Raw genomic sequence first — 18,708 nt, 5'->3', positions numbered from 1 at the left:
GAATGCTGCTCCTGCTGGTTTTAAGGGATGTGAAACACAGTGATTATCTGATGAGCAACAAGCAAATTACCTGTACTGGCTTCTACACCACTTCATATCCCGCATGGTATAGTAGCACGCTGCCGACATAGGTCACTAATCTTCTTCTGCCGTTGGAGATAATTTCAAGTTTTGCCCACTCACAAAACAACAGGCAGCAGTGGCGTGTACACTTGACTGAACGAGCTGAATATCAGGCTTTGTATTTGCTGTTTACTACTGCTGGTATACCCACATGAAGGATAAGAGCTGAGCAGACCAGAGGAAATACACACTAGAGGTTTCATGCAACGCTGAAAAGGCCACATCAGATCTGAAGGGCAAAACTATTGCTTCCTCATGTCTCCCTTCAAACCCAAAATGTTAGATATTAGCAGGAGCTCCATTGGTTTATTGAATTCAGTTTTTAATGAATTGATCTTTTCTGGTTGCCTTCAGCCATACCCAAAGAATCTATTTACATTTATCAATCCCTGCACTAAATCATTTTGTGTAGTGACCGAGCTTAAAGTAAAGTGATTGATATTGACGGAGCAGTGTGTCTGTATCTACACCGCTGGGCCAGCTCTATGTCTTTTTATCCCATTTTCTATTTCAAATTCTATAATTAAATTAACCATGCACAGATTGTGCACAGCTGAATAAAACACACAACTACCAGAGATAATTATTTCATTTCTCATCTGCTAATCAACAGTAATGTGTGATCGTGATAAAAAAAAAAATTGTGGTCGGAAATAATTCTGTCAAAAAGACTGGCTTGAACGTGAGAGCAAGCAGGAATGTGCTCAGTGCAACTAATGCAACAGTTGTGTTTTTATTCCCATGAGGAAATTCTGTCTTCATGTTCCCCAAGCAGTGAGGTCAGAGCACAGAGTCTCCCTTCTGAACTGAAAATTATTACACGACAAAGTGCAAACTCTCGTAGGCTAAACCTGATCCATCCCTCAGTAACACATTCATGTCATTAAGGTTGAGCTATCTAGGACACACACATACAACGTCCACCCCACTTCCCAGACACACAAACAGATAATTATGTGCCTAGTGTTTGTGTTTGTGAAATTCACTTGGAATTTTCCGCCAAAATTTCCGGCCCGGAGTTTTTCTTTGCTTTCAACTTGCACCGATGGCAAAATGAACATAAAGACAAAGAGGAAAACAGATTAGGAGATTGTAGAAGAAGGGGAATCCAGACATGTAAATTGTAATATAAAGAGCTATGATACAGAAGCTCCAATTGTTCTGGCACACGGGCACTTAGATTATTAGAGATAATGGGAAATATATACCTGGGATGCATGCAAGTGTCTGTTTTGGTACAGTTAGATTTCCTCTCTGTCAGAAACACACACACAAAAGAACCACCCCGATTTCCGGACAAATTAATCCTCACATCTGTTCAACCGGAGACTGAGAGGAGATCAACCTGCTGCTTTCACTGCCTCACATGTCGCACGTACAAATGAACACACACATACGTGATCTGTTCCTATTTTGTAAAAACTTACAATTGCAGAATCAAATCATTTTAATAATGCATAACAGCACACGTGCATACATACAGAAAACCATAGACGGATATAAAAGAATGAAATATCCGTATGTCAATGACAACGTGCGATGGTACTCAGGGGGATTTTGGTTTTGTTTGATATTATAATGATGGCAGATGTTAGGCCTAAAGGGTAATTCAGCGATGATTCTGTGTATCAGGTGTGGTCTCTTTAGACACAATCATAATTAATCCACCTCCCTACAGTGCAGACAGAAAGGTTTCAGACCCTTTCAAGTTTTATGAATTCACAATTTTCCACAATGACAATGCAAAAACAGGTTTTGAAGTCTTTTGTAAATTCATTAGAAACAAAACTCCAGATCTCCTTATATAAGTATCCAAACCCTCTGATGCATCTCTTCCTCTGACAGTCAATGCTTTAACAACTTGACTGGAGTCCACCTGTGCCTACTTGAATTTATTAAACAAAATTAAGAAGGCGCACACATGTCCATATAAGGTCTCACAGTTGGTGGGGTATGTCAATGAATCTATACTAATAGCAAACATGCATCAGCTAAGATTTCTAAAATGCTAAGATTAAGTAAAGGTAGAAATGTAGAAAATATGATGATTCTGCTTTTTGGAAAAAATAGAAAGACTTCTTCTTCTCATTATCCGGGACAGTAACTGCTGCTATCACGACTAACTGATTCATGGTGCCAAAAATCAAGCTTTCCGGATTGTTTCTGTGTATTTAACTAAGTCAGAGTAGGTCAGCAGTACTGTGGTCAGTCTTGTGTGACTGACTCCCCCTAACATTGAGAGTTGTGGTGAAGGTGCTCTATGTGAACACTGTGCAGTATCTTATCAGTTAACTGCAGGCTTAGAAATATCAAATGTGAATTAAACTTGTGTGCATTTAGCAATCAAAACAGTCAAATGTTTTAACATGCCCTGCTATTTGTCCTGACTCAACAAATGAAGTTATCTCTGTAACATATATATATATGTTTGATATTTTAGGTTATGGACATTGTCCCATCAACTTTAAATGGTTGAAGCCTCCGTGAATCCCTCACTTGTTTCATTCCATGTTTTCTATGTGAGTAATTATCAAATATAAATATAGTAAATAAATAGACCTGCAACATTTATTTTTATTTTTGCACTATTTAAAGTTAAGTGGCCTTCATCATTCAAAAATCGATCAGATTTGGAGCCTCCAGCAGACCTCAGTGGTCTGGTTACCCAGCTAAACTGAATAACTTGTGATGAAGAACCTCAGTCAGCAAGGTGACGGACTGTCACCCAGAATGAGATCTAGAGTTTCTTTGTGGAGGTGGGAGAACCTTAGAGAAGGACAACCATCAGTGTAGCACTCTACCTAGCAAGTCTTTATGGTAGAATGGTCAGAGTGAAGCCATTCCTCACTAAAAGGCACATGCCAGTCTGCTGGGAGTGAGCCAGGAGTCAGCTGAATGACTATTTGACCATGAAAAATAAAATTTTCTTTTCAGATGAAAAGTAGTTTTTATGCATGCATTGCAGCCTTGAAATTTCCCAGAGATGCTCTAAAAGCACAGCATGTGAGAACGCAAATGTCTGCCACATTTGCTCTTGGCCTCTTGTGGACGTTTTTCAGCCAGTTCCCTGTTAAAATCTCTGGAAGATTGCAGAGCGATATAATGTGTGAATGCACAAGTTAATCTTACAGAGCATTAACTCTAAGTGAGTGTGTATGATGGAAAGAGCAGATGCATAAAACTATTTACAGCTGACCTGTTTGTCACTAACTCAGTGGCATTGTGGATAATTCATGGCGTACTGATAACAACAAAAAAGACTGTTATGAGGGAGCCGCATGCACCTTTCTTATCTTGCTATAAAAAGACATCGTGGTATCTACGCAATACATTTTGCGTCACGTCGTGCATCATCTGTGCTCTAAACAGACGTCTCTCCCTCACATTTCCAGCTGCAAGAGCACATCTTTAGCACAGAATCTGCTATTGTCAAGTGTGTTAATGAACAGCAGCTGTGGAGAAAGCCGTCCTCAAATATAAAGAAAATCTCTGGTGTCCATGCGTAAAAAGATCTCGACTGAACAATTTATTTTCAACTGTCAATGCCGTGTGTGGAGGAAACCAAGCACTGGACACTACCTCAATTAATAATATTTCTACAGTAAAACATGGCGATGGTAGCTTCATCCTGTGGAAATGTTTTTATGCAACAGGTGCTACGTAAATCATCAGAATAAAGAGAAAAATGAATCCAGAGAGTTCAGAATATCATGGTGTGATGAAAGTTTACATTTCAGCAAGACATACCGCCAAGAATACTTAATAGTGGCTTCAGAAAAAGTCTCAGAAAAAGACTCAGGCAAGACCTGATAACAGCTGTGGACTGAAACGCCATCCAAAAAGGTGGAGCTTAAAGGTTTCAGCCACGAGAAAAAGGAGAAATGTCAACCGATATGTGTCATTCTACCATTGCATGCAAATGATATATGTAAGTGATTGTCCTGAATGAATAAAACGATCCAAAAACATCTTTGTTCTTCATTTGTGGTATGTGCAAAGACTGAAGAAAGAAAATCATGGAATCAAAAACAGAATCAACTTAAACCAACAAGGAGTTGAAAACTTCAAAGGGCGCACAGCAAAGTGCACTTTGAGTTCAGAATTTGATAAAAACTAAGAAAAACACAAACTAGACTGGGTTAACAATTAATTTGACTGATAGCGTTATCATTATTAACTATTACAATGTTAGTGTGAGTCCTGTTGTGAGAATCTATTAGCATGACAGCACTAAGCTGAGCAGCAGCTTGCTTGCAGAACCTGCATTTCCACCAGCAGCCAAATTACAAAACCATAATACAGTACTGGTGACGCCGTACCAGTGAGCCGCCAGCAATGAACCATTCACAAGCACAAAAGGGTGTGAGAAAGGAATGAAGTTGGACAAGACTTTTAGCTACGCAACGTAGTTGCAGAAATATGTGTGGAAGCCTGACGCACAATTGCATTGGCACTGCAACGTTCCCAAACATGTAGATACACGCACACACGCATGCACGCAGGCCTGTATGAATAAAATATCAGCATGAAATCCACAAAGGACTAATTATAGGAAAGCATGTTTGAAATTTCAAGTGATGGAGCTGTGCTGACAAATTTATTGAGGTGTAGGTGAAAACAAAAAACACAGCATACACACAGCATTGAAACGTACTCACTGTACAACGTAAAGCACATGCTTATGTACGTCTCAAACTGATATTTGCCCTGACACGCACAGACATAATTTAATGAGCAAGCACTTTTTGGAAGAAATACTGTTTATCTCTTTCATGTCTGAATGGAACTCTATGTTTGTGTACGTGGGGGGTGGGGTGGGGGGTTGTGTGCGTACAGGTGCCAGCATCTCTGTGAGTATACACAGTACATCTCTAGGTAATTGAATCTGAGCACAACATGTCGACACTGGCAGCCAATCAAATATTTTTTTCTATTTCCCTGCCAACATTAAATCCGGCTGCAATATAAATCAGAGGCTGACACTGCGTACACGCACATATTCAGACTTGTGCTGCTTGATGGTACATGTGAAGATACAAGCGGGCAGCAATTTGAAATTTGTGGTTTCAGCTTGTTATAAATCCTGACAAAAATCTAATGAAGGGGTAATTTAGAATATGACACAATAGCAAAATAACAAAAACACTAAACTAAATGCAGTTTACTGATCACTGCATTCATTAAAATGGAAAACAAAGTAGAGATGATGGTGTTCTCATCCACCAAAAAAAAAAATGTAATTAATTATCCTCTCTTTCATTCTTATGGTTGCTTTATGTTTTATCTTTCCGTCTATTGTCTGACCCCTCAAGCACACACACGCACGCACAAACATGCAAAGTAATGCCTCTCACTGGCTGAATAATCAGGGAGAGACAGATGGCTGCAGCAAAAAATCTCCAAACTTACCTTCAAGAAAAAAAGAAAAGTTACATTTTCACAAACGAGAGCTATAAAGATAATTAACAGAGGAGAACAGAATAAGGAACTTACGAAAGAAAATTCCTCTTTCAGAGGGGTTTTAAAGACTGATTCAAATACAGAAAAGCAGAGAACGGGAGTTATCTAGTTTTTTTTACTTGTTACATACCAGATTTTAGTGGATGGCAAAAAAAATTAAAATAGGAAGGCAGAGAGGAGAGGGCTTCAAACACATAGCATCCTGTTTAGGCAGAGTGAAGAGAAGAGACGAGTAGAGAAGAAAAGAGAAGTGAGGATCCTACCTGCAGCTGTTCGGACAACGTGGTGGACTGTCTTGCACTCAGAGCCGGAGCTGAACTCTCCTCAGGACGCAGAAACACTTGCTGACCACGTCTGCAGGCATCAAAAACAATACTCAGGACCACTTTCTGCGTTTGTGTGTTTGAGTTACCTGCAGTGTACACATAGTGTCAGCTGGGAAAGGTCTGAGTGATAAGCTGCTGGAAAAGAGCATTTTCTTACACTCTCACACACAACACACACATTCAACAAATCTTATCCCCGAAGAGTGCAGGAATTTAAAGGTGTGTGTGTGTGTGTGTGTGTGAGGGAATGTCGGTGAAAAGGTGAGTGTGTTCACGGGAGTGAATTCCTTACAGGTCCTTTGCTTTCTTCCTCTCGAGCGCAGTCATGTCATCTCCACCTGTCGTACGCAGAGAGAGCGCTGGAGTCACGCACACATTCACACACACAGCGGCACACCAATGCACTCACTCGCACTGGCAGGCTGAGGCACACACTGGTGCGCTGACACCACGAGCAGCAGCGCATAGAGTTGAGAGTGAGCACAGTCCCTCCTCCTCTCTCCTCCCACCTCTCTCTCACTCGCTCTCACTATTCCTCCTCTGGGTCTTACCGCCTCCCTCAGCCCTCCCCATGTTTCACCTCCCAACTGTCAGTACAAACACCAACTGGAAAACACAATACTACAGGTACAAAGTGTATCATTTTTTACTGAAATTGACTTTTTTTGGGGGAAACTGTCTACTCTAAAAGAAATATATGCTATTATTCAGCAAGGGAAGAACATTCCAAAGCTGGGAATTAACATGGATTGACAGCATTTGCACCATATATGTGGTACTGGCCACTGCATTATCTATTCAAAACAATATCTAAATTGTTTATGTTTATTGTTAAAAAGCACCCTTTTGATCTTTGAGATGCAGAAGTGGGACATCTGGGTCATTGTTTTATTGATTCAAAACTGCTAAGCAAGGCGGTTGTTGTTTAAACAGGTCTGACTTTGACATTGTTGACAACATCCCATCAATACCATATCAACAGTCTGGGTTTGGACAATCCGATCACCTATCAGCAGTCAGTGTTAAACTAATCATATCCTTACGAAACCAATAACTTCAAGAAAATATTCGGGAAGATGGGAACTCTCGTTATTTCAGATAAAAAGTAACAAATCACCTCTTGTTGACAATAAAACAACAAATCTCAATTCCCATATTTATTACCTATTCAGAGCTTTTAGTCACGTCACATAACTTCATCGCAGATGTGAGCAATCCAATGATGTTAGATCATCGACGATTTTAATGTGGCCGAACTTTCTGGCTCCATGCAAAGCAAGTTAAAGCACGATTGGCTGCAACACAATTAGACTGCTCGCTGAATGCACGAAGGATCTTGAAGGTCTAAGTACTTTTCCCAACAGAAGACAGCATGGCAGATGAAAAATAGCAGAAGGCTGACAAGACTGTGTCAACAGGGATTGTAGAAAGCCACTGTTTACATGAGATGTGTAAGTTCATTCTGAGACCTCTGTCTCCGCTGCCATATTTGCATTCTACTTAATCTCCTTATTGATTTGTTACGTAACAATTGCCAATTCATAGGCCAGAGACAATAACTCAAGAAGTGGTTTTTAACTTTGTTAAAGGCAAGCTTTACATTTCTCACAGCCACACACTGTCATTGGCCGTCATTGGTTGCAGCCCAAAAATGTCCTGAACACGGCAAAATATAGGAAACATAGATAATACAAGGCAAAAGTCTTTATTTTTGTGCGGATTCTGAAAAAGTCTCCCTTTTACATGCAGCATATACATGAGGATGCCCCATGAACGAAATACAGAGTCACAACATCTCCAAGCTTTTCCACCATCTTTATAAGTTTGATTCTGAACAAAATATCCCCTTTCCTTGTGGGGTGGAGCTGACTTGTCAGAGCTGGAGCAAGGTTTATCTAAGATTAGCATTTAGCAACGCATTATCAGGTCTGTACAAGTATTGCAACATGTGTCATAGAAAAAACAAAAAACAGACTGAGATGGAGAGCGCATAAGAGGCAACTCCTCATGTCGCCTTAAATCCAATAAAAGCTTCCCAGCAGTGTTGATCTACTAAAAAAGAAATGACACCTCCTTTGATATGATGGACCAGCAGAGCAGACTTACGGAGATAGTTGGGAGTTTGATTGATTGATTTGATTGAGTGTTTATTTCGAGCTTATTTTCAGGCAGATTACAAAATAAATACATTTCCATAATACATATGAATTTACATATTCATCTAGAACAAAGGTAACAGAAGTCAATACTCGCTCGAAAGGGAGTGAGATGAAGTAAAAATACTTATTTGCTCCCACCCCCATTCAAAAATTACAATTTGTATGGATGCGTCTTACATGCATTGGCATAGTTTTTAACTTTCAACCTAATTTTAACATATTATTACACATATCTTCTCATCTCTTATTTGATGTTAATCACAATTCTATAAGCAAATGTTGGAGGGGGAAGGGAAAGTCCTGGATACTAAATTAGGCGTGTAAAGTCACATTTAATGCAATACAATGTAACTTCTCAAAAAGCCCATTATGGAGCTCCCCCTACATGCTTGGAGGTAATGTATGGTTACACTGTCGTAAATACAACACCCTTTCGCTTTCACGTTTGTTGACGAACCGGCGAAGAGTCAGAAGGTGCAAGCTATGTCGACCGAGAAGGTAAGAGTAATCAAATGTACGGGAGCGTGAGAGGGGTCTATTTGTTTTTGCGGTAGGTGTGCCAGAAAGCAAGTCGAAGTACTTCCGCTCAGCTCCCGGGCCGCTCCAGGGCCGGTCCAGCAAAGTTACATAGCGCAGTTTTTCCAACTCAGACCCCCGAAGGGCATAGGAGACAGGCCAATCGTAATATTAAAACTCATTGTAGCCGCACAATTTTTTTCAAGCTGTTATTTTAAGGTAGAAATGTTACATAGTATTGCTTTAAACACTTGATGTCATAAGCCAAAAATACTTATTTAAAAAAAAACATAATTCTAAAAAGCAGGGATTTAGTTTTTTCAGGGCTTTAATCAATCCTCAGGGTCTGACACTGCTATTTTTCTGGTAATAATGTTCCGTTTAATTTCGTTTCACTATAATAACAATGAAAACTAATTTGGGTTGATGTATAGTGTTTTTCTTTTTGTTTCTTATCTCTGCATAGACTTAAACTGTTACCATGAGTGAGGTTAATTGAGGCTGTGCATTGGGATGTTGTCATTTACTAAAGTCTGGCTGTATGTTTTTGGTATAATTATGTTTATTCGTATTCAGTTTCTGGGAGTTATAATTTCAGAAACTATTCGTGGGGTTTCCCTTGTTCTAGGTAGCATAGAAATAACATCAACATCAGCAATCAAGAAAACCATCAAAGCATCTTTAAAGTATATACACAATGTGAATCATGTGATTGGATGAGCTCAGCTGAATCTGTTAGAAGACTTATGATTCAGATCCTGGATAATGATTCAACCCCCAAAGATAGTCACTGATGTTGTGGCCAGATCGCCTTCCCTGCCGTCAGTTGAAGATGGAGCTTTTGTCTTTTTTACCCAAAACCTTTAAGTTATTGTCTCTTTGCTATATCTTGATCGAAAGTTCCATAAGAGAAAATAAAAAGGATTGTTTCCTTAGCTAATTTCACCATATTTAGCAACTATTATGGTCTTCTTGCAATGACAGAAAGAGAATGCATCTTAAAGTAGCACAAAATATGAATTATTAGGTGGCAGAGCTTTCCTAATTTTGCATAAAAAGAATATCGGGAGATATTTATTTAGGGAAATACTTCCTGTAGCAGCTGTGGATCATAATTTCTTTGCAGGCTTACAGGCAGTTTTTTTTTTTTTTAACTTGACTTCACTTTGACAAAAAATACATATGTATTTTTGCCTGTTAGATGGTGTGTAAGAGTCTTATCTTTTATAATTATGCATAAAACCAAGTTCATTCCTAGATAAAAAAAATAAATAAATAAATAAAATCCAGAAAAATTCTTTCAACCAGCTTATAAGCAACCCAGTCACATAGATTCCATCTTCAATACATTTAATCAGCTGGCACTTCATCGCATGAGCCCAAACAGCTGCGGGATGAGAGTCCCGTGAGGCTGACAGTCAGCAATCTGAGGTGACATTGGTGGAGACGGGACGATTAGCATGAAGCTGTTCAACAGGTTGATTAGGACTGACTTATGACAGTGCATCAATCTGACAGCAAACCCCATGGTCATTTACTAAAAACAGGCTTGCCAGCAGCTACACACTCACAAAGTCATGTCAAATAATATGTCAAATGTAATATATACGTGTAATATAGTTTCGGGGGCGTGACGTAGGATGTTTTCCTTGAAAGTGAACTAAATGGATATCACCTGAATGAAGGTTGTTGAGGGATATTCACTCTGCTCAGATTTTAAGCCATCACAGACGGTCACATAATTTCAAAATACTGCTGAAAATGGGTCTGGCTAAAGGAAGAAAGAGTAATCTACTGGAAAAACAATCAAAACCAAGTGCGATTGTGACATGTCCACTGGATGCTGAAACTACCAATGGCAAATGATGGCTCTTTTGAAAATCGGCAATCTTTAATCTATAAAAACATGCTTTTATGTCATATTACAAAGTCACATATCTATACACTCCAATAAATATTTCAAACTCTGATAGAGCATTTCATCAGAGTATTCTTTTATACATGGAATGGCAAAGGAAGACAGAGAGTTCACAGGGGTTACTACAAAGTAGGATTCTTGGTTCATGCAGTCGTGATCAGGTGAGTGTGCTCTGCTGTAATATCTCTGTGATCCCTGAGACTGTCTGTTTTGTACACATACCGAAAGGTGATCTGAGTACAGCAGAACCATTTTATTAGTTACAGCAGACTATATTGACCCCAGTTGGCAAACAGCCACAAGAGACAGAAAGAGATCATTGGAACAGCAAATAGTTCATACCATAAATGTGTACTGTACTGGCCAGGGCTAAAGCTCACAAACAGCTAAAACAAACGCTCTTAGGAAGAGGAGAGGACCCTAGCATGTCAAGTCGAGACTATCCGAACACACAGCTTAAAATAGGTTAGTTCAAAGCAAATTCTCCTCAAAGACTGTTTCTTTTCAACCGCTGTGATCTAAATTACCTTTTACTCACGCAGACACACACACACACATCCTTACTGTCGCTGCACCTGAGCTGAAAAGAGTATCGATCTCAAGTTTGTGATTAAAACAAGGGCTGTTGTTACTGCTCAAATGCAATCACACAAACCCGAAATGTAATCACTGACTCACTCAATTACTCCTTCAAACACACACACACACACACACACCCACACAGTGTGGCAGCGTGAATAAATGCAGTGCACAGGAACGTAGCTTTCAATCTCTGCACTTGGAATTTGATGAGGATCCAGCCAGTAACCTTGGTCTGATGCGTTTTCTGATGTGTTCAGTTTACTGAATCTTGTTGGCTCTGATGAGATGCCATTTGAGTATATGATATCCATAAAAACAGTGACTGACGGTGTATATGCACTTAAATATGTATGCGTGTGTGTGTGCGTGTTTGTGTGTACGTGGACATTTGTGTGTTTGCCCTGACTCCCATAAAGCTGTCAAGTGATTGAAAGCTCTAAATGGTAAAGGTGCACTCAGGAGAATAGGGCTAATCTACATAATGGTGGAACTGTATTAACAGCAACTTGATGCGAGGGTCCACAAACACACACACACCACACACACCCACTGCTTCAGTACAGTAGGTTTCTACTAAATGGGAGTTTCTCTGATTCCCCACAGAAGCAGTATTAGCAATTGTCCTACTTATCCGAATGAGAAGAAAAGATGTAATTATACTACTGTATCCTTTCTGTATTTAACAGTTTTGTCAGAATTGGTCGTCATACTTGTGATTCCTGGCATTCATTTTGAATGACTCATTAAATCACCAGCAGGTTGAAGAAAGTTGCCTTTAAGGGAGATTATTTGTGACTTTAAAAACTAAGAAAGTATAATAGATTAGTTTTATAGGTTGCAGATTTGGACTCGTTTAATTTTTGTTGTATTGATTTGGGAGCCTTTGTTTCGTTTATGGATTAAGAAAAATTCTAATTATTTTTCTAAACTACTCCATGGCTGAGCACTACAAAAAGATAATTGAAGATAATTGAAACTGTGAGTCTATTCATGATTAAAGGTGTTATTGTAGCATGTCAAGTTTTGGATCTGGAAATGGAAAGTTGTAATCTCCAAAACCTAATAAGGGAATAAACGATAGACCTTTTGTGATATTACTTTTTTATGATTGCATAGTAATGTCTGGTGCATTGTTTGTTTGTCCGTTATTTAGTTAATTAGTTAGTCGGTCGTTTTTTGTGTGTGTATGTCAGTGTCACACACTTGAAGTCTTATAACATCTCTGGTTAACTACACACAAACCCATCATTGATTGGACTAAAGCTACACTTGGGGCTCATATTGTAACTCCACTTGTTTTTTCTACAGTCTGCTCTGCCCCCACAAAACATTTGTTTGTTCCTGACACGGTGTGTGTTCCCAGGAACTTCAATGGGGTCACACCTCTCATTTTGGCTGCCATCCTGCAGCTCAACAAAAACGTCTCCCTACTCGAAAGAAGGTTTCAGTGGCCCTCCAAAAAGAAAGGTAGTTAGTGGCAACCTATACCACTGAGCACACAGTAAAAACCTTCCACCAACCTCCTCCTCTTCTCCATCCCCTCTATGTTCCCAGTCTTCCCTGATCCCAAAGTCAGTCTCTCGTTTTTCCAACATGGAATTCCTTGGCACAATGTGTCAGACCAGGGACCCCTACTCACATCACATGTGTGGAAGGCCTGGAATCACTGAGGTCATAGTTTTTATCCCCAGACCAATTGCCAGAAGAAACCAGCATGCCAGGACATAGAAGCGCCACTGCCCTTTATGGCGGAGTTCAAATGTCTGTGCTCAGTTCTCAACATACTTAGCTTTTTTCCTCTGTTTACAGGAGTGGCACCTGCCTCGAACTCTACCACTATGAGCCTTCCCACACTTTTCAAGGAATCCCTGTAAATATACACTGGATGGCAATAAATATCATTAACACTTCTCTCATCTTAGAGTCTGCTTTGGTACACCAGCTTCCTTGGAACAAAGGATATATTTTTCTCACTCTTGGAATATTGTGTTTTTATATTATTATCACTCAATTATAAATATTTTTAATCATTTGCAAAATAAAGCATTCTGCTTTTTACAAATTTGACATGTGTAATACCTTTTAGGAAACACACTTGCTGTGTTCCATAACTCATGAGTAGTTCTGGTTCTTCCTTTTTCTTTTTCTGTTTTGTCCTTTGTTTTGGGGCACTTGTGGCTCAGGATGTTAAGCAGTTTGTATTCTATTTTCAAAGCTAGTGGTTTGATCCCTAGCTCCTCTGGTCTGCATATCAAAATACTGAACTGATACTGAACTGTAGTCAATTTTCAATACTTTTTAAGAATTTTTTTATTGTCTTTGAGCCAATATGTGATCCACAATTTTCTCTGAAAAGATAAACAAACTGGTGTGAATGTCTAGCCAATGGCACTGTTTTGGGGGTAATATTATTGGTTGCTGTTTTCGTTTGACTTTTTACAGACCCCTTTGCCCCCTGACTTACTCATTAACTGAACACATATGGAAGTTTCACAAGCTTTCACAAGCTACAAGGCATGAGTATTTTTCATAGGTTCAATTGCAACATGCCAATAGCAAAAGGCCTGTTAAGCTAAGGAGAACCATGGTTACGAGAGCATGTGTACACTTTTATTTTCAACATTAACCTTTCATTATTAGTCTCTCTTGCCTCAACTCCAACACAGCTAGAATGGGATCTGCAAATGAACTGACATCCTTTTCTGTGGTATAATAGAGCTTACCTTCTTGAGGTGGCTTCAGAAATGTGCTTGGCTCGATGAGCAACGTGCATTTGGAAAATTGCTTACTCTGTGAGGAGCTGAGATGAAGAGAGGCATTAAATGGACATGCTAACTGATTAATAAGACTTTAGATTATACCTGGGATAAGTTAAAGGTATTTTGACAGTCAACTGTTGGCAGCCCTCAAATGCATCCTAATTCATCCATTTAGCAGACAAATAAACAAGTATAGAGGCATTTTTGTATAAAGCTGCATTTGTACTTATAAGTGGTCAAATATACAGACAGATGTTTGTCTGCTACACACCTTTGTTTTGCACACGCAATAAGTGCTGGGGCAATTAGTCAAGGTTGATTATAGACTAATGATAAAATCAAATTAAGATTAATGCAGTTGATTAAGAGTTCACCCACAGAGCATTCTGTTATTATCTAATCAGTCTGTGTGAAGATAAAGGTGTGGACGAGAGAGAGAAAGAAAAGAAAAGAAAATGATTTGTGTGATTCCTGTTGGGACCCTCAGTCCAGAAAATCTTCGCTATCTCAGAGCTGTAGATCTCCCTAATTTAAAGTATCACACCGCATAACGTTTGAATAATGCCTTGGGGAAAGTTGTTTGTCAGCATGTATGTGTGTGTTAAAATGACTTGGCCTTATTGTTACTCATAACTAATTTCCTTAAACAACACGAACAGTAAAACAACAGCAGGAAAGCGACAGTGACACGCCCTGCCTTGGAAAATGTTGGCGCGCAATCTCACACGCTTAACAGCAGGCAGCAATGTCAGTATTGATAACCTGTTTCAACAGTGCAAAGCATTTTTTAACCTGCCTCTACTGTCAGACACAGCACTTGAAAAGCATGACCTGAACCCAACAAGCATCGATAACGCTCCAAATGGTATGTAGGTAGGGCTCTTTTGAAAACCCACCGATTACATATTTTCTCTTGTGTGCATCAAAAACTGATCATTTCACAAGAGGATATCTTACCGAGAACTGAAGTAAAAACATGAAGATTTTTCATCCTGTAGAAAGGCTTTGAAGGCTTTTATTCTCAGGTGGGAGTTGATCAAATTAACTGAATATTTAGTGTTTTGTGGAGAAAACGTTTTAAGATGACTCACATGTCACAAGCACCTCTGAGTGTGCTTATGGAATGTCGAGGTACACGAGTGGGAGTCATTTCCTTGAAATGGCTGAAATGGTGCATCAATAATCCAGCTCCATCAGGATAAACTCATTGCCTTCCGTACCACACTGCCACCGCAGCAATACACTGTGGGATGACCTGTAGAATAGCCACACACCAAAAATAATAAACCTTTCAGACTTCTATTCATCAGAAATCGGAAGGCAACATTTTGAGAGGCAGCATGGTGGTTGCTATGTGAGTTAGTACGTTGGCAACCTGAAAGGTTTGTAAGCCAGTTTCCATACCAACATGCGCTGTCTCCTAAATGAGTACAGGCAGATGAGGGAAAAAAAGGAAAGAAAAGAAAAAGAGACCCAATTATCAGGAATCTCTATGTAGCTCTCTTGTTTAGAGCTACCAGCTTTGTATATTAATGTTGATGGACAACCTGTAATATATTTGATCATTAAGTGTATTTGTGTGCATTTGTGATATGGACCTGTCTAGGGTGCACCCTAAAAATGGATGGATGGATAGATGTGTGACATGTGATACATTCAACCAAGCAAGTGCATACAAGTGCCATAGGAACAAACAGGAAGTTTGCCCCTAAACTGGATGATTTCCGTCAGATGAAAATGAATCTTATACAGCTGTGTCCAGATTTCTTTCCAACTTTCCTTTCTTTTTTTTCTGTGCAAGCTTGGAAAATGGGTTTGCCATATGTAAGACTCTAAACACTCAAAGGGAAATTTTGAGGGTAGAGAAGTGTCGGGGCTCTGTGATGCTTCAGGGCTGTCAGTTTGCTGAGCATGTGGATAAATGATAAAGCTGTTAGGGATATGTTTGAACAAGAGACATGCTCAAAGTGGACCAGACAGTTTTCTAAGCCTCCAGCAATAAAATGGAACTATGCTCTGCTTTGTTCTTTGTTATTTGATCAGACTGTAATCACTTCAGTGACCTTTATACGAGAACTGGACTGACCCTGAACTAAGGCCCAACTCTGTGACTGTAATTGTTTCTTGGACTGATCCTTTGATCCATGTGAGGGTCACTATCACTCACTGATAATGGACACAGCTTTGTGTGGATTTGGGGTGGATTTTCAGCAACAACAACAGCATAACATTGGTTAAAGTAAAGCCAAACTTTACATTCACTTTTCCAAACTGATCAAATTTTTCTCTTTGGTTTACAAAAATTCCCCCCAAAAATAAGGTTCCTCACATTTAATAGCTGTCATTTCCAAACAGTTTGCCAATTTAGATGTTAAAATCTCAAATTCGGGGTGGTCGGTGGCGTAGTGGGTTAAGCAGGCGCCCCATGTACAGAGGCTATAGTCCTCGCTGCAGCGGGCCCCGCTTCGAGTCCTGCATCGGACGGCCCTTTGCTACATGTCTTTCCCTCTCTCTCTGCCCCCTGCTTCCTGTCTCTCTAGAACTGTCCTGTCAATTAAAGGCATAAAAACCCCCCAAAAATAATAATAATAATAATAAAAAAAATCTCAAATTCAAGCTGAGCGGATGCACTTTAAATCTAAATTCATTACATGTAACATGGATGTGTGCTAACAGCTAAACTAACAAAAATTGTGTGAAAGAGTTTGAACATTTCCACACCCAGATCGTTGGTTCAATTTCCCTGATTTGTCTGCCTGGAGTTTTCACAGTTTCAGTTAAACACCTGAAAACAAACAATGACTTTTGAGAAGCTGGAATCAATGAATGCTGTCAAATGATTTTCTCTAATCGCTTTTCCCTGGCCTGTCTATTCAAACAACAATGCGTGCAAAACCATTTGGCAAATTGTATTTTTCAAGATTAATTCATTATTGAACAAATACACCTCTCATTCATACAAAACCGCTATTAAAAACTCAAAACTGAATGTTTAACAAAAGAAAAGTAAATTTCATCTTTAGAACAAGTTTGCACAGTTAGGCAATTACAAGTGTGCAGAATGATCAATTACATGACAAAACTTTTTTTTTTTCCCAAGCTCCCATGTTGTTATTCTCCTAATTTAGTTTGAATGTCACTAATAAGGAACAAAAAGTGGCAAACACTAGTATGGCCCCATCCCCTCCTCCATGCCTCTGTCTCCATGAGGAGAGACAACAAAGGCCTGCTAACCTCCACTCAATTTGCTCTCACAGCCTGCAGGATCAGTACAGCCTGCCAGTGGCCCCAATCTCTCTGTCTCTCTTGCAAGAACAACAAAAAAACCTGCATGGGGCCCTCCTCAGCTGACAAAGCCAAGGCCAGTGTATGGCTGAGAATCTACTGAGAGATGACCCAGACTTAGCTTGAGTGCTAATTTCCCAACACCAGAAGAAGCAACTAGAATCCTTCTTCCAGCGAACACAAGCATTTACAACGAAGACTGGACCTTAAGTGGACACAGGACTGTCCCAAGCCCTTTTCTTCAAAGACTAAACAGTTTCCAAGGACCGGTGTGCCAAGAGAACACTGGGCATTAGCATTAGTGTCAGCGCCACATGGCCAAGCATAGGAAATCCTTTGTTCTGAAAGTGCATTGTATTGACTTTTCTTTTCGAAGGTTTTGTTGTGATAACGTTTGAACAGTATTGTCCATTTTAAATGAGTAGATGTTACTTATGATCTTGCATGTGAACCAACCATCTTACTTTTGTTTATCCTGGCACCTTAAACATAACTCACACACCAACATTTGAAGTCTTTGTTAACCAGAACCACAAACAGGGATTTGAAAGTCCTGCTTTGCGTGGTTTCTGTCATGCTGTTCACTTTCACATGCTGGTAAATGTGCTTACACATACTACACATACATAGAGCCCAGATAGCTCCAGTTAACATGTGTTAACAGTTAACATGTCCGCCATTGTTGTAGGTTCTCTGGCTAACACATGACTTACTGAGCACATGGTCACGGCTCCCATCTTGTGCCCTCACCATCACATGATCACACCTCTTCTCTCATTAGCTGTTTTCACACTGAGATCCGCTACCATCGCGGGTCCAAATTGCCACTTCATCCCGCGTCGAGCAATGTGAAAGCTTGGTGTATTAGGTGATCCGTGCCGCCTGAAGCCGAGTTCCGGGGGCATTGCCTAGTGGCAGAGCGTCACACGAAACACATAAAATGCTGGGCGTGTACAATGAATGGCAATGGGGTTGGCAGAGTGGCTTCCTATCCAGATGGCGTGGTACATGTCGAAATATGGCCAGTCCAATCGCCCTCTGCCACTCCTGCCGTTGTGGTCATTAACCGCATGGAACTTCTCTCTCATGGCTTTCAGTTTGTTGGTCACCTGCGCCTTGCTGCGTGGGAAACCGCGCTCTCCCATCTTTCTTGCCAGCCCTTCCAGCAGAGGTCCATCTTTCACTGTCCCCGACATGTGGCGGTAAATAACGTCCTCTGCTCGGAGGCTGAGGAGCTCGCAGACCTCCTTGTCTCCCCAGCTGGCCATCTTGAAAAATGTCTCGAACTTGCAGAGTAAAACTTGAAGTGAAACTTGTCCTCACCTGTCGCTGTTGTTCTGTACTCCTCACGTCACGCCCACGTCCATCCCGCGTCAATTGCTTTCACATCAAATTCGGCTCGGCAAAAAGACTAGGGTCCGACGCGGGTCGAATGGCGAATCGAGTTGACACCCCAGCCCGGATCGTCAGTGTGAAAGGAACAGCGGACACACTAAATTCGCGAATTAAACGCCGGTTCTTCCTCAGTGTGAAAGGGGCTTTACATGCATCCACACACACACATTTTGTACATAGTGCAG

At 40.2% G+C, this 18,708-nt stretch overlaps 1 protein-coding gene across 3 annotated transcripts in view; it reads right to left on the bottom strand.

Moving 5' to 3' along the window:
• The window catches only part of pde2a (phosphodiesterase 2A), a 170,490-nt gene that overhangs the window by 107,360 nt on the left and 44,422 nt on the right, over positions 1–18,708 (bottom strand). The window contains exons 1-2 of one of the 3 annotated variants that reach the window (XM_075473632.1): positions 6,202–6,359; positions 5,847–5,937 (exon numbers count right to left, since the gene is read on the bottom strand). In XM_075473632.1, coding sequence (XP_075329747.1) covers positions 5,847–5,937; positions 6,202–6,236 — 126 coding nt within the window. In that variant the 5' untranslated portion in view covers positions 6,237–6,359. Of the gene's footprint in view, positions 1–5,846; positions 5,938–6,201; positions 6,360–18,708 lie in introns of those variants that run through there. The other 2 variants (XM_075473631.1, XM_075473633.1) reach the window with 2 other exon arrangements.

Source organism: Odontesthes bonariensis, chromosome 9 (assembly GCF_027942865.1).
Source record: "Odontesthes bonariensis isolate fOdoBon6 chromosome 9, fOdoBon6.hap1, whole genome shotgun sequence".
NCBI classification, from domain to species: domain Eukaryota; kingdom Metazoa; phylum Chordata; class Actinopteri; order Atheriniformes; family Atherinopsidae; genus Odontesthes; species Odontesthes bonariensis.
Note: the sequence above shows the minus strand (reverse complement) of the source record. Positions and strands in the feature narration are given on the sequence as shown.